This window comes from Passer domesticus, chromosome 2 (assembly GCF_036417665.1).
Source record: "Passer domesticus isolate bPasDom1 chromosome 2, bPasDom1.hap1, whole genome shotgun sequence".
NCBI lineage: Eukaryota > Metazoa > Chordata > Aves > Passeriformes > Passeridae > Passer > Passer domesticus.
The window spans coordinates 35918224-35935292 of record NC_087475.1 but is presented as its reverse complement, the minus strand read 5'-3'; the positions used below and the strand labels follow the sequence as shown (position 1 = coordinate 35935292).

The 17069-nt window shown below is 36.3% G+C and overlaps 1 protein-coding gene across 9 annotated transcripts; it reads left to right on the top strand.

The window, feature by feature from the left end:
* The first annotated feature begins 111 nt into the window (after positions 1-111).
* TNFSF13B (TNF superfamily member 13b) lies at positions 112-16480 on the top strand. Of its 9 annotated transcripts, none has more exons than XM_064408295.1 (10): positions 114-359; positions 1196-1274; positions 2812-2888; positions 4138-4249; positions 5396-5808; positions 5892-5997; positions 13789-13845; positions 14203-14315; positions 14412-14562; positions 16257-16480. In XM_064408295.1, exons 5-10 carry the CDS (start codon positions 5482-5484, stop codon positions 16367-16369), a joined length of 867 nt encoding a protein of 288 aa, XP_064264365.1. In that variant the 5' UTR covers positions 114-359; positions 1196-1274; positions 2812-2888; positions 4138-4249; positions 5396-5481; the 3' UTR covers positions 16370-16480. The 9 variants fall into 9 exon arrangements, with proteins under 9 accessions (XP_064264373.1, XP_064264370.1, XP_064264365.1 ...); XM_064408294.1 differs by having other exon boundaries at positions 1172-1274; XM_064408297.1 differs by lacking the exon at positions 114-359 and adding an exon at positions 446-515.
* The last annotated feature ends 589 nt before the right edge of the window (positions 16481-17069 follow it).

Here is a 17069-nt window from a genome sequence, read left to right as displayed (position 1 = left end):
AGGGAAAGGTCAGGCAGAGAACTCTTTCCTGTCTGTCCTCTAGGACTCAGGGACAGCGCAGTAAATACGGCTACGAGAAAATTTTGAAAATACTTGAATCCTTGTCCTGTGCACTCTATTGAAGGTCTCCAGACTTCAGCAGCAGCAGAGTGGCCACTCCCACATGAAGGGCCATAGCTCCATGTTTATCTTGTTACCACACAAAAGCATTTTCAGCCCATCTGTGCAAAATCTGTTAAGTTGCATAGTTTCAAAGAGGTGGAGAAATGCAGTTCTCCATGTTGCTGGATAGCAAAGCCGATGAGACTGTAAGAGAAGTGGGCTTCAGCTGTGTGAGAGAGCTCCTTTTCCCCTGGGCAGTAAGAAGCAATTGCTGTAACATCATCATGGGGCGGGGGGGAAGGGGAAGGGGAGGAGGCTGGCATTAAGCTGCTGTAGTATATAAATCCTGGGTTGTCTTTTTATATTTTACATGTTTTTAAAATTCTTTGCCAGCTGGTTCTGCTGCAGACTTTGTAAGACACCTATAATAATTGTTTTTTCTTTCTGCGTCAGTTCCTCTTCTCTTTGAAAGCACTGTAAAAACCATGTAAATGTGACAGTGGCTGCAAGTCAGATGTAGGTTTACTTTGTGTAGTATGCATTTGAACCCAGATTGTCTCACTATCTAGAGAAGTAAAATGTTGCAAGGAATGAAATAAGGATGGCATACCTAAAATATGCAGACACATTTGTGTTATCATCGGCAATTTTGAAATGTTGAGGAAAAGAGAAAGTATTACCTTTTTTGCCTCAGAAAAATGTCATAGAATTTTCTGTTTTCCTTTTAACAAGATAATTTATCAAATAAGGCTTAAATTGTTTGTATAACACATCCTTTACTTGCAAGGTATTCAACAGCTTCCTAGAAGTTAAAATAATAAGATGTAAGATATACAGCCACAGGAGTGGAGTATCCAGAAACAGAGTACTTTTGGGATCCATTTGTGAGGCAGAACTTGCCTGGATTTGCTACTCTATAAGTTGTAGTTAATGGCTGAAATAACTAATTAAGTGTTCTTGAAGTCAATATGTACTGTTTCAGAGGGGTATCTGTGAATACTCTTAATACAGATCTCTTTGTTAGCAGAAAACTATAATACAGGATTTATTCTGATCTCCCCCAAAATAGTCCTCCTGTTTTGTCCATCTTCAGAAAGGACTTGAAGTTAAATGGAAAATTTCAGAATGGAACCTTAGCCTTTTCTGTGCTCTGCACTGTTGTGTGTGGCAAGGTGAGATATCGTGGTCTCCTTCTTGTAATAACCGCAGGGACCATTTTGCGGCAGTTTCAGAAGTATGTGAAGCTGGACCCTTGCCACTGGAGGCGTACTTTTAGTGTGGCCTTTGACACACTTGCCTGGACCTCTGGGTTGCAGCATCTGCACAACCTCCTTTTTAAAAACTGAACATTTATTTTGAAGTAAACTTTCATGTTTCTTCAGTAAATTGGGTTTTTACGTAAGCCTTCACAGTCATATCAACTGCTTCTCTTTTGTACATTGAACTTCGTTATGGGTTTTTCCTCTCCCACAAAGAAGATGCTTTTGTGGTTAAAGTACATATCTGGATTTCAAAAAATCAAGAATTCAGTTTCTGGTTAAACCACAAATTTCCTGTATTGCTATCTCTGCCTTGGTTCCCCACCAGATATAATGTTGATCTTTTATAAGTTTTAAGATTAGCAGAACCCATCTTTATCATTTAATTTGATCCTCTGCATAATGGAAATGAAGAAAAAAAAAAGTTAATTACCTGCATAAAATAACAGAGCTTTTTTTCTGGTGTAACATCTTGGAAGTTTTAAACAGCCTTCATTTTGGGTTCAGGAACCCTTAATAATGGGTTCAGGAACACATTTTCCTGTCTTGTAGTGAAACATTCTCACCTTTAAGCATCTTCAGTGGTAATGTACTGGGGTTTCGTTTTCATTTATTTATTGTTTTGAATTTTACCTAAATTTTTGCTCTTTTTCCTGGAAGTAAAGAACTTGGTTAACTAGAATTCTTAGACTAGCCAAGGCATTTCTTAATAGTTTTCCTTGGCTAAATTAAAGAGGTTTTTTAGTCAGTTAATCTGAGTGTTCAACATAGCTCATACTTTGGGTTAAGGAGACACTGGTCATGTACTGCAAAGGTCATGTACTGTGTATGCAAATCAAGACCATATTTTCAGAATATCTTTATTATAAGGGTTTATTCTTATTTATTTGCAGAGTTAGATGGCCAGGACTAGGTTTCTGCAGTTTAATCCAATGATATTTCCTTTTGTAGCAATAGTTTGGAAAATGCTGCTTTGAACTGGTCTTGAGACAGCCCCTAATGTTTGCTGACTGCGTGTGTTTCTTGAGACAAAAACTGTTGATGTGGTGCAAAAGTTTGCAAAAGGGTTTTCAGGAAAGCTGTCCAGTATAAGCAAGCTGCAAGCCAAAACATGAACACCATTTCTGAGATTAGTTCTTTAGGTCTATTATATTCATTCTGAATTTTTGACCTTTTTCACAGTTCAGTTTTGTCAGTCATAGCTGTATGCAAATAGGTTTTGTCAATATAAAAGCACGATGCTCTTTCCCTGCAACATATATATCCAAATAATATACCTCTATTTCAACAAGAATATTCCACTGAGAGCTTGTGCTCAGCTGAAATTATCACCTTCCCATGTCTGCTGATGGGAGCCTGATCTGAGCACTCCTTAGTCCTCTTTAGTCACACCTTAGCTTAAAACACAGCAGAAGCAGCATGTGCTAATCTTACCGACTTTGCTTTGCAGCTCTGCCAACAAAAGGAATCATAAGGATAATATGTTATGACAAGACATAGTGGCAAGCACTGAGACACTGACTCCAGGTTCTAAGCTCTGCAGCCAGCATGGGGCTGTTGTTTGGTTTGGGGGCTTTTTTGGGCTTGGTGATTTTTGGGGGGGTTTTTTGAAGTAATTTTTGGGATTCACTTTGATGCAATTAGCAATCTGCAGTTAACTGAAGATCCATTTGATTATATGAGAAGTTGTTCAACTAAGTATATTCCTAGGTAATTCATACTGGTTTTCATGATTAACCTCTAATTGTCATTAGCTATTGTTCCACCATTTTTGTCATCACCAAAGTTGTCTGAACTTACACTTTCTTTCAAACCACATAACTGCTTGTAAATCTACAGAACAACACAAGGTTGCCAACAGAGAAATCCCTTTGATGCTTAGCTAAAAATGCCTATTGAATTTAACAATTTCCCATGTGTGGGTTGTTGAGATTTTCCTCATCTCCCCTTTGAAATTGTCATTGATCAGAATTATAAGCAAGATGGAGCCAGATGTCTTACAGAAGTCCTCTATGTCACCACAATTACTTTGTCAGCCCAAATAATGACCCCATTTAAAGAGGCTGTGGAGGCTGGGAACAGCCTATTTTCTCTCGAAGTGGCTGGAGCACTGCTATTTATATACCGGTCTCTTATTTTCTGATACATTAATGACTGCAGAGACCTCACTGGCCAATAGTTCCTTGGTATTCCTGGATAGCTGGTTATAACTTTTGTGTTCTCACTCGGTTTCATTTTCTAAAATTGCACTTCTTTTCCAACTGTCACATTATTTCTTATTTTTGGAACAGTCATTACTAGGCTGGTCATGTTCTGATATCTAGGGATACTTGAAGGCATGTCTGCTTAGTACCAATAATTGCTTATTCCGTTAAAAAAACTCTGCATTAGTTCATATTAAATTTACTTCAAAATGCAGCCCCATTTACAGCTTAACTTAGTCTTTAAAATGGGAACAGAAATGGTATGGTATTCTATTTTTTCCATCCCACACTGATTTCTATGTAATTTCTCACAGTATATATGTGGCTTCTAGGCACAAGATACAGGATATATATTTTTTCCTTTGCATTTAGGGACAGACTTACTTATCTGTGCAGGATGTGTGTGGTTTCTAGAGGTAGCAAAATAAAGAAAAGAACTCCTTGCATCACAACGGAAGATGATAAAGCTTATAATCACACTAAATTTCGTGTAGCCTTTAGAAACAGAAGAGGGAGAGGCTACGGAAGTTGTTACTTTATTGTTGTTCCTTCTTCCTTCTCTTTCCCAACAGATTAACTTGATCTGAGCTTCCCTGGTAGGTGTTGTCATCAGGATTTATTACACAGCATTTGGACTGATCTGTAAAAGTTTTCTCTTTTGCAAAGATAAAGTTTACTTACATGGTAAGAGGAGTTGACCCTTTGAGTTTAGCCATAATTGTGATACTGTTTATAATTTCTTCTGCCCCAGACTATGGGAACTTTTAACAAAGGGGTAAAAGTTGAATTTTTGTGTGAGAAGATTGTAAAAAAATCACATGAACTTATGTGGGGTGTCTAGGTATCCTTGCTGTTGCAGAGAAGAAAGAAATTCCTAATACAGAGTTTTAAGATTAAATGACTTATAAAATCTTAAAAGATTAACTTAAACCAGACATTCAGGATTCATCTGAGTGATGCCAGCATGCATGTTTAAAGTTTTGGGTTGTCTTTAATTTTAAATTCTCTATATAAATATTTGCCCTTTCGCCCTGTTCTTATTTTCCCCTCTCTCATTCTTTTCCATCTCCTAGTTTTCACCTCTTATAGTTCCACCCTGCAAAATTTCCTCTCCGTGCTTCTTTGTGTTCCCTTTTGCATTAATTCAGGTTCTGTATTAGAACAGAGAGACTGTATTAGAAAAGTTTAATAAAAGGTCATCCCTTTTCATGAACTGAACTGCAGAATTAGCATCTTCATACAACTGAGAAACCTGTAATTTGTGACTCATACCTGGGAATGTTTTTCACTACTGTTTTTAGAAAAGGACAAAAAATTTATTTTGAATAATTTGTCTCCTCTGTAGACATATTGGCACTTTAGATATGAATATCAACATTTTAATATAAATAATATAACATATATACAGAGTACATCTATATGCCTTCACACACACAGAGGTTCATGCCTGTCATACGTGAAGTGTTTTAAGCGCCACTGGATGAAATTCTGCCAGGCAACTTTACATGGTTTCTGCCAGGAAACTTTACACAGTTTCTGCACTTCTAGATAAGTCTCAAAATCACCGGTGGTACTGCCTGTGCCTGAATTTAAAAATTATGGGAAATGGCTATAGCAAGCTGCCACATAAATAACTAGTGGAAAGTGAAAGGAGGAAGGTAGCTTGTGAGAAAGTATTCGTTTCCAAAATGCAGCACAGAGAGGTGGAAACAAAGGGAAGACAGAATCTTAGATGTTCACTCTGTACATTAAGTCTAATGGTGCTATCAACAGCTTCATATGACAGGAAATGATCTGGGCGTTTTGTTCACTTATTCTGGATGCCCTTAGTTTCAGAGAGCAACTGGTAACATGGATTGCACTTCGGAAGGGGACAGCTGAACTCTCCCTCTGGCTTTAGTAAGGAAAGAGCAGCGATGAAATCCGTGGACTGTGTGCACGTCATCCAACAGAAGGATACCGCCTCCTCTCCCTCTGCCCCCCCTGGTGCTGTTTCAGGCGCCACGGGACTTTTTCCTGTCACATTCCTGTGGCTTGCAATGCTCCTGTCCTCTTGTCTTGCAGCAGTGTCTCTTTACCATGTTATCATCCTGAAAACAGAACTAGAAGCTCTGCGCAGCGAGCTGATCTACAGCATCCAGGCAAGGTCTCCACTAGACCAACCACTCGTGTCCCCCAGTGAAAACAAAGCAGGTAGCCCTGTTTCTTCCTTCCTGCAAGTGTCTGCAGCTGGCTTCAGGCAGGTAAGCTGCAGGGGTGGGTTTTGACTTGCAGGGCATGGACCAATGTGGGGCTGCTCTCACTGACTGTTGCTTCTCCTTGTTAGGAGAGCAGGCTTGCTGGTACTGGCACAGCTGAGAGCTTCCAAAAGGAAATCTGGAACGGGAGTAGAAACAGGGGCAGGCGGTCTGTTGTCAACACAGAAGAAAAAGGTAAATACCAGCTGATGAAGTGGGCTGGGATGCTGCTGTTGGATACTGTCTGCAGAAAGGCAGGAGTGTTTGATTTGTATTTTCTTTCTCCTATCAGTTGATCCATGCTGCCGGAGCCCATTCTGGTTTTCAAAATTATTGGTGGATGAATGGTGTTAACCATAGGCATATTCTCTTAAAGGACAGAATATTAAATTACAGAATGTTTTGGTTTTGAAGAGATCTTTAAAGGCCATGTAGTCCAACCACCCTGCCATGAGTAGGGACATGTTTTTAAGGTACCAGATATTTATGCTATCTGCAGGTTGAACTTTGAATGTTGGATCCCAAATCTGCATGATGTTTTACAGTTGAAAAAGGCAACTTCAAATCATTCAGATTTTTAACTGTTCAGTTCTCTCTGATCAAAGTAGGGAGGAAAATCTATTAATAAAAATGCCAATTCACTTTTCTGGGAAACATGCTCACCCAAAAAGAGAGAAGTAATGAGAACTTTAGGGAAATAGGAGCTTTTAAGTAGAAAGGCTAGCTTGTACCTGACAAAAGAGGCAGACTACAAGGAATTCAGAAGTTTAGCATAATTTCTACATTAAAACAACCTATCAATAAATCATAAAATTAATACAGGAATGCCTATCCAGTAAGATTATTTTGGTCATCGTTCTCCTTTTTAAAATGTTCTGCAAAGAACACTGAAGACTGTGCTCCATAAAAGACCTCTGATGTGTATTATAGAGTAATGGGATACATTTTTTTTTTCCTTTGGGGATAAAATGCCTATATTTCATTATTTTTTCCAAACACAATGAGGTCTTATGAGATAAAATGCAGAATTTTATTATACCAGTTTGCACACATACTCTAATTGCACTGAGTAACTAAAACATTCCTGAGTTGCTAAATCAGTTCACTCTTCTTATGTATACTTTTATATTATTTTAAATGATATCTTAAACTATTTAGAGAAGTTGAAATGGAGCAAATTATAGGTAAAAACTAAATGAAGCTTTGCATAAAATCTGTTTCTCAGTGAGCAACTAACATGAAATGTATTTCACTTGAGCTTCAGTAAGCTAAATGAAATTAAAGTTCTAGAATATAATCACTTGCTTCCAATATCCAAAAAAAATTCATTAATTTAGGACATCACTTAAAATCCAGAGGTTTATATGAGATTTATTCTATTTCGTTAGTTGTCTTTGATTCAAGATCTTGGCTAAGAAAGATTTCGCAAACAGGACTGAGGTCATGATTGCTTAAATTCTATTTCTTGTAGCCTGTTTCCTTCCACAAGAACCACAGAGCACCCCTGCTCTCCCCACCCTAGGAACTCCCAAATAAAAATAAGTGATCTGAAATACAAATACCATAAAAAATAAGGATATGTCTTGTTTAAATGAATGTTAGAGCATCAGTACTCTGCAAGCGATCCAGTTTCTTTCACAATAGCTTTCATCTTTAGTGTTATTGCTATTTGAGGCGAGCAGGATTTGGGGCTCCTCAGCTATGCTTCTGAATAGACTTTTGATTCTTCTCACCATGTAGCCACCTCTGATTATACCTGTTTACCTGTAACACATAAAATTTCAATTAAGCTACTTATTTCTGTAAACTTTTTTTTAAGGTATACAGCTGGCTTTAAAGTTGTTTAGGATGGATGAAAGAAAACACAGAATATGAACATTCATTTTAAAGGGAAAAGCTACATCAATTGACCTATCACAAAAATGTTTTCTAACATGAACGTCATATTTTTGTATAAAAAAAAAGAAAAAAGTCAATTGCAAATCTTGTATTTATATCAAAGGTTATCTGTTAGAATTAGCTTTCTACCTGCTCTAATTTCAAAAAATTTAGTTTTTCAGAGTTCAGTTATATATTATATTCATATTATATTTTCTCAGATCAGATTTCACTGATGACCATGAACCTACTAGTCAATGTTAAATTTAGTTTTAGCAGAGTCAGTTAAATAGAAGACCATGGTGTTGTTCATGGTGCTGAATCCAGTCTACTACTTTATAATGTACACAGAATTACAGACCCTTCATTTTGATCTTTTGATATTTATATCTGGGTTCCAGAATCCCATCGGTCTCCAAATTGTCCTGCAGAGGTGTGGCACTCATTCTGTTATAATGACAAATAAATCAGGGTATTGAGTGAGGTGCCTGTTCTTGCTCTACTTCTGTTTGCTTCAGCAAGGTCTCAAAGTAGAGTTTGATCATAGTTAATTGCTGACCCATCATTTTGCTTTTATATCGATGAATTCCTTAGAAAGTTAATATTTGGAAATGTCACTGGTATATAATTGCTTCTCTTGTGCTTCAACAGAGTGCAGAAATAAAATATAGAACTAATAGCTTGTTTATAAATAAAGTTATTGTTCAGTTCTGGGGTTTCTAGACTTTAACCATCAAATTCCAGGAATGCATGTCCCATCATTCTTTTTTTAGACCCAGTACAGCCTTTCTTAAGCATACTGAATTTTCATTTTAATGCATACAAGTGGCTACAAATCAGCATTTTATTTAACAGGACAATTGAATGGAAGTGGATTTAACACAATGTTGTTTCTTTTTTTATGTAGTCTGTGCAAATGCATAAAACTATTAGTCATCAGTAGTCAAACACTTTGTGTCTTGCAAAAATTTCCAGCTTGGGTAGGATGAAGAGAAGTGTTTCAAGCATCAATTCCAAATAAAGCAGCACAGTCAGCAGTCAGAACCAGAGTTCTTGATGCAGTGAGTAGGAGGTAATGGGTGATTTTGAAACGTATGCTTCTGGCAAATGTCATTTCGGGACATGTTACAACAGATGTACTTTTTCTTTTTATCTTTCTCTTTACAAATTTCAACTGTGGAGGAAAATAGGTGCACAACAAAAGACCTCTCCTGAATTTTATATTCTATTCACAGTTAGTGATTGCGTTACCTGTGTGTTTCTTCCTAAGCTGCATGTGCACTTGAGCCTAGGAGCAAGTTTTAGGTCCCATTGCCTAAGCCAAAGTATGAACATCAGGTATCATTTTCACAATGTCTCAGTGCCTCATTCTGATAGTTATTGTGGGATTCTGATTCCCATGACCTAGGGAGGTGAGAATCAGACCTTCTCTAAACACAAATGCTGGGATCAGACTGGAGCCCCCATGGACTACATTTACTTTGGTGTACTGCATGTATGAAGGAGCTGAGGAGCTATTTTATGTAATTCCACAAATCAATGAGGCAGGGTAATCTGACATGTGATTTGGCAATTCGTTTTTTTACTAATAATTTTCAGGTTCTACTCCAACAGCAGTCGTGTCCATGAGAAGTGACTATTACCTTCCAACTCTGGTGTCACAGCTCTGCCGTTGCTCTCGATAAAATTGCTGTACTGGAAAATTGGTACATTTGTTGGTTGGAAGTGTTTTGACTGTTTATGTTGATACTTTAGATATCCGTGACAGAGGGATAGCAAGAGGTTTTACAAGTGGTACTTGACTTCAGAGATCTTTGCATTGAGACATAAGCTTTTTTTACTATCTTAAACAAATGCTATATATAAAATCCCCTTACCAAATATTCACAATACTTCATATTTTAATGTTTGAAGAGGTCAAATATGAAATGAAAATTAAAACCAAATTTAAAAGGAAAAAGAAAGGCATACTTCTTGAAAATATATATTATCCTTATTTTTTTTCTGCTGACAACTGTCTAACTCAAAAGGAAATAGACCCTTCTATGCAAAAGGACAGAAAATTCCTTGATGCAATTCCTGCAATTTTACGTGAAGAATTTAACTGAATGAAGGAGTGAATAAATCAGTGCTGTGTATTATGCAGAACTCTGTACAGTCGAAAAGACGCCCAATAGGCTCTAAGTTTTAAAACCAGCACTCTGCTATATACTGTACAATAGAAGTCTTAATTCCTAGTAAACAATTCCCTTGTTTTTCTAGATGTAACATATTATTGGCAATTCTGTGAAGGTAGAAATAATGCTACTAATTCTTTAAAGATGTTTGTTAGATCTTAGTCATACATGCAACTATGATCAAGGCATTTTAATGTAGGAACAGACTGAATCCATAATTGATGCCATATAAAGACAAATCTATTAAAACACACCAGATTAACCAATTGTCCTGGTTTCTGCTGTGATAGAGTTCATGAAAACAGTTTATAAAAATGCACAAGCAAAAACTAGAAGAAGATCTGTTGGGATAGAAATCAAGAAGTAGAGGGAAGAAAAACTGCAAATACTTCAAGAAAATGCTTGTCATTTATAAATTAAATTGTCTGGTGTTTAAATGTGCTTTGGGAAACGTATAGAGAACAGATCTAGACAAAAAAGGAACCTATATAAGGAGGTCTGGGTTTGGTTTTGTTTTTTTCTCAAGGTTAGGGTTTTTCCTAGGTTTTATTTCAGCAAAAATGAGCACAGATGTCTCAGACCTCAGATATCAAAACTTTAAATTTTATATAAGAGCTCACAAATATTAAACTTGAAATTTTGTTTGGATAGATCACTAAGTGATATTGCAAAATATTATTTTGCAATTTAAAAAATAACAAAGTTTGCAATTTAAAAAATAACAAATTATGCAATTTAAAAAATAACAAAGTTTGCATGGGAGGGAAAATTTTATTTTACCAATATAAGTTCTTAAATCATGGAGATTTGCAGAAATCTAGATTGGTGTCCTTCAGCAAATGATAGTAGGTTTTTGGTTTTTTAATTGTGATTACATTGCTCAACTAGTAGAGAACACATCATTGCATGTGCTGGCTGTTGTTTATAAAGGGATCTGGACTGACTAACATCTTCAGAATTGGGTCTTCTGTCCATGGAATAAGACAAACTCCAAAATGAACTTCTGCCAACCCACAACCTGCAGAGCAATTAAAATCAGCTGAGAAAAAGAATGTTCATCAAAGCAAAGTTATTATATAAAAGTCACAAGAGGATGGGGCATGCTTTGTCATTCTAGAGACACTTTTATACAGATAGATCTCATGGTGACACTCAGTCTAGATATTTTTACACATTTTCACAATGCATAGTATTAATCCTGTATTTTGCTTTCATTACTAATCAAAAATCCTTTAGACTACAAAGATGTTGTTCAGGTTTGACTTACACTGGGCTAAGACATTAAATAGCAACTATTCAATGTGTATTTTGTAATACATGTATTCCACATATTGCACTTAAGATTCGGGTACTTCTTGGAATAGAATTGCTGGTGTTTTTTAAAAACATTTACTTTTTACTAAAAATTCCTGTTAATTTACCCAGAAAATGTACTTTGTATATCCATATCTTTTCCTTCTTAGTAGTAGTGTTTACTTGGAATTTTTTTCAATTAATTACTTAATTTTAGGCACATAAATAGTTCCGCTGAAGTCAAAGTACTTGTATATACTGGAAATAGTTATGTGTCAGCTTTGGCTTCTGAACATATTTTTGAAGCATGTTGTTGTTCAATCCTCAAAGCACTTTTTTAGATATTGTCATTTGTAGATTTAGGCAAAATGGCCACTGTGCTAGCCTCTATTGTCCTACGAAGGACACTATTTTATGTATTTTCTCCAAAAACCAGCTTAATATATTCTGTGGAGGTTTGTTCCTATCTTATATTAAAATAAGAGACAGACAATTTTTTAGAGATTAAGTGCAGATCTGATGTCTGTAGAATGAAGTAGAGTTGGTATATTTTTTTGAAAAGATGGAGATGATCTCAAACTGTACTGATCTTTCAGATTTTAAGTACTGTGAGCAGTTCTCAGCAATGCTGACCAGAATTTCAGTGCTGCAACCAGCTGAAACAGAAATCCACACTTGCAAACTGAGAATTAAGATAGTTTGAAGAATGCCCACCAAGTTTGCAGAGTGACTTTAACAAGAGTTGCTAAAGTAGGCATAGCTTTTGCTGCTTGTAGACACTGCTCAGTGGCACGCAGCTGGACAGCAGCTGGTTAGTGGGAGTCATCACAAATCTTCTCGTTTGGTTAGTGAAGAATCTGGTGCCCACATTAGTGAGCTCTTTTAAAAGCAAGAATTAAAATTTTGGTTTAGCTTACTGAAATACTAGGTGACCACCAAATTTAATTCACTAGGAAAGCATTTTGTTCCAAAATGAATTAATAACTTGTGAAATTATTTGCCTGATGTGCTGTGTTGTCTCCCTAAAGTCACATTTTAGTTCTATTTAGAAGTTTATTTTCCAGAAAATAATTTTGCTCCCAAGTGTGATAGAAAATTGTATGAAGTGTAATACCTTTATTAATTTTGTGTTGGCTTGAGGTGTTTTATTTCTTGCCAGAAGGTAGATAACTCAGATGCCTTTAAATTCTTGATTTGAAAAATCTATAAATTGTAGCACATTATTGATGTGTGATGTGATAAGACTCAAGGACACATTTCAGTGTAGGAGACAGGAGTTTGGATGATAGAATTCCTATTACCATGAGGGCTTGCAGGTTGTGTGATCATTCTGGAATTGGTGCATTCCCAGATGTGCACTTGAATCCTTGAGTGCTGCCAGTTGGCACTGCTGAGTGCTGGTGAGCATCCAGCCCTCTTCTGCTGTTTTCAAGAAAGACCCCTTAAAAAGGAGGCTTAGAAACATAAAAAGACTTCTTTCCACCCAAATCCTCTGGGTACCTGCTGTGCAGAAAGAGGTTTGTACCACTGGACCCTTGGTTGCACTTGGGTACCACTGACAAATGCAGAAACAGGATCCCACATATCCATGGCATTCCCCATTACAGCCAAATCTGTGTGGCCAAATCTGATCCACAGCCTTCTTGTCTGAAAAGTGGTAAACAAAATGGAGCAATGTATGACAGAATTTTATTCTCTTGACTCTTAATAAATTAATTTGGTCTCTGTCATGTGCAGTAAGCGTTACTACTTGGTTTTCCATCCTTCAAAGTTGCATGAGAACCAGATGTTTTGATTAAAATCTGCTCCAAGCAAATACAGTCTTTTTTTCCTTTTTTCTTGTTGCCTGACACATACTTAGCAGGTTTTTTTACAAGATCTTTGTTTCACTTGGAAATCTATATTTTAACATTCTGAAGTATTTTTTTCTGAACAAATACCTAATTTCTGATTAGTGTCATGAATCTCTACAATTTTGAGCAACACATTTTGACAGATACCAAGCTATTTGTTATGGGTGCATTAATTTGCTAAGGGTGCATTAATTTGCTAACTCTCTCTATTTTCCCTCTTAGTATAGGTTGGTCTAGAGTAGGTATCTGAAAAATATTGAAAGAATGTGTATATGGACATTGAGAATTTATTATGAAATTATATATGACTAATATTTTACAGCAACTATAAATGGAAAGTAATTTCTCTAAACAATACATCAAACATAGTTAGAAAATCTGCTCTCTATCATAGCAGGTGGGGTTGGGGCTTTTTTCAAGCTTCTGTATAGAAAATTAAAAAGCTTAATTGACCTAATGATTTCTTGCTCATTTGTCTTACTGCTACATAGTTAAATAAGGGCCAGATATGAAAACAAGCGTTTCTTGTGCTGCTACCTGAGGCCTCCCACTTAGCTCCATGATCTCTCAAAGTCATCTAGTGTGTGTTGTGACAGGAATTTTCTTTTTGTACATTTGAGTAAAACCTGTGTTAAAACTAATATGTTCTGGTTTAAAATAAGTGGTGAGACTGAGAGATTTCTTCCATGTCCTTTTTCTTTTTTTTTTTTCCTTAATGTAGTTTCATGATTTTATTCTATTACTGATTTATGTTTCTTTAATTTCAAAATACTTTCACTTTGTAGTGCTGCAGGCCTGCTTGCAACTGATTGCTGACAGCAAAAGTGATATACAACAGAAAGGTAAGAATATGTGCCATGATTTATAGTTTACTACTCCATGGGATAACTGTTTCAACAAATTTTACCTAACTTCAAAGCAGTAACTGAGTTTTAGCAGCAAATTTAAAAAGAAAATAAATACATAATTTTTTTTAAAACCCAACAACTACAAACAAAAACATCAAAAAACAACAAGGAGGTCCCTACATCTGGAAGGTCCCTGTATCTGGATGGCTCTTGCAAATATCATCTTTCCAGTAGGGAAATGCACCTAGGGAGACTGGAAGCACTATCTAGAAGTCAGACTTTGTTATTTTTCAGCAGGTGAAAATGAAGAGCATAACCCTTCTGATCGCCCAAAATTATTTTGTCTTTTAGATGATTCAAGCATTGTCCCTTGGCTCCTGAGCTTTAAACGTGGAACAGCTCTGGAAGAACAAGGAAATAAAATAGTGATCAAAGAAACAGGTTATTTTTTCATATATGGCCAGGTGAGAAAGCTCTATTCACTTCAGCATCTGACTTGTGTAAGGATTTTTAATGCCTCCATACAATAAGTTTAGAGTTTTCACCTCTTCTTTCTATAGGTTTTATATACAGATACAACATTTGCTATGGGACACCTAATCCAGAGGAAGAAGGCTCATGTGTTTGGTGATGATCTCAGCTTGGTGACATTGTTTCGCTGCATCCAAAATATGCCACAGTCTTATCCAAATAATTCTTGCTACACTGCTGGTAAATATCTGCATTTTCCTTTTCTTTGTTTGCAAACAAGCTGTATCAAATAGAATCTGTAGTGCTGGGCAATTGTATTGTAGCAGTCATAAAGAACAGGGTGGGCATTCATGGATCTGGCTAACTGAAAAATTACAGAATACATTCAGAAAATACAGTTTTATATGAAGTATCAGCAACTGGAGATTATGCATCTAGCTTGGTGATTGGAACAATTTTTCTCTCTCCATTGACTCTGTAACATGGTTAGACATTTTGGTGCTTTCAGTTAGATGTCTGAGGCAGGCAAGACAAATCTCTACTGCCCTCATTGAAGAACTCAGTTTAAATTAGGAGTTGAATTCCCCATTTAGTCATCCCAAGAAAATATTAAAATGCTATATTCTCCTTTAAAATGTCATATGTGGATTTTAGCCATTTTAGCAAGTATTGACTTGCATACCTTACTGTGATGTTTCTACTTCTTATAAAGGCTACTAGATTTTTAGTCCTTGGTTTGATGAAAAACAGTTAATTCCTATAAGGTGGTCTTTATGACTGCACAAATTAGAAACACCACAAGAAAAACCAATTAAAATACTTAATGCAAGTCCAGCAAGCTCAATGGTCAGTATATGTGTATATTCCTGCAGTAGCATTTAAGTAATTATTGTCAAGACCTATAAAACCCCATATATCATCTCTTAACTGTCTGTCTTTCCACCTTAATGATGGATTTGAGGATTTTCTCTTTGATTATTATCCAGAAAGATTTCTTTTTCAGTGCCTTAGTAAAAAAATGGGTGACACTGAGGGATGGAGTTGACTGTCAGCAAGTAATGACATTAAACAAATGGGATGTGGCAGGCAGCTGGTTTTTTCACCAATTAAAAAAAATCCAACTAACTAACTAACTAGATATTTTGAACTGGCAATTGAAGCTGTCCAAACATTTCCTTTGAATTTTTGCCCCTTCAGTCTCACATTCTGGCAACATAACCACCTTCCATATCATCTATATTCTGATTTTACCTTTGTATTACAGCTCCCCTTTTCTAACTAGGATCTCTGTCTTGCCACTTCACGATTCCTACTTCCCAAATTCCCACTGTTCTGTTTTAACCTGGAAAAAAAAAAAAGTTCTGACTCTTCTCTCTCACACTGTTGGGCTGTGTCACAGCAGATATTAGATGTGTTCTCAGCTCAGCAGCTGCAGCTTGAAGGCGACATGCTCTTGGTTATCATATCAGCTGATGTGTGTCTGGCAGCAGGCAAACTTTTGTGCTCTGCAGTTGCAGTGGATCAGCTGATGTGTGGTAACTTCATTAGGTTGGTAAAGCTCATGAGAACTCCTCCAGAAGTGTGGGAACAGGGTAGTCTGTGGCCAGTAATACTCAGTGCTGATTTTGACTGTCTCATCACCATAACACGAGGAACCTGGGTACACCGCTGTTAGAAATTTTTGCTGTGTTTGCTGAAGTGAACTGTGCTATGCCGAGTGCAGTGTGGAAATTAAGTCCATCTTCACAGAGGATGTTAAGTGTCAGCTTTGGATAGGCTGTAAACTCTAAGATGATACCTAAAGATAAAAACATTCATCACAAATAACAAGCCGTGCTTACATTTGGAAGATGACACATAATGACTTTTGAGTACCATTTATAAAGTACTTCACTTGAGATATTAACTTAAAAATATTCCAAATCTTTTGCCAGGCATTGCAAAATTAGAAGAAGGGGATGAACTTCAACTTACAATACCACGGAGAAGGGCTAAAATATCCTTGGATGGAGATGGTACTTTTTTTGGTGCAGTAAGACTCCTCTGAAGCCCTTCATTTCTGTTTTTATGCTTAATGCCATTTTCTTCTCTACCTATGCCTTTGTCAGAAAAAATATCAAATTGTAATAAAGCTGCCAATTCAGCCTCTTCCGATTCACCACAGGCTTCTAAGAATTTTCTTCACTTTAATATGCAAACCCAAAACAGGAAACATACCAGACATACTTGTGATATAACCACCATGTGATTACCAGAAAGCCAATTTATTTTAGCAATGGGACACTCTAGATAACAATTATAAAGCAATGAGGTTTTGGCTTTGAAACAGTTTGTTATCCATATGGTAAACCAAAGGAGGAGTTGACCAAAAATAACAGCATGACCAGGACCACAGACTATCAAATTGTTATCCATTGAAAAGGAAATCTAAAATTAAAGTGTATCCTAGATTTGCATTATTTAATCAGTAAAGTATTTAATATATAAAGTGTAGAGAAAAGACAGCAAACAGTATATTCCTTATCACAAAATGAAATTGTTAGTTATAGAGTTTTGGGTTTTTTTTTTCTTTCCCCAGAGATACTGGGGAAGGAAAAATTCTAAAAGTCTGGGATAATGAAAACAAATATACAGAATTGTAGCCACTGTCTTGCTTCTTCCCTGTGAACAAAAAGTGAATAAATTACTACAATCTATTAACATTTACTAATTAGAATTAATTTTACCGGAAAAAGGACATGTAAAAC

Coding starts and splice junctions, on each gene's coding strand:
- TNFSF13B (XM_064408303.1), top strand. CDS start 5,482: ATGAAATCCGTGGACTGTGTGCACGTCATCCAACAGAAGGATACCGCC. Junction 5,809..5,891: donor CTGCAGCTGGCTTCAGGCAG/GTAAGCTGCAGG, acceptor TCTCCTTGTTAG/GAGAGCAGGCTTGCTGGTAC. Junction 13,846..14,202: donor AAGTGATATACAACAGAAAG/GTAAGAATATGT, acceptor TTTGTCTTTTAG/ATGATTCAAGCATTGTCCCT.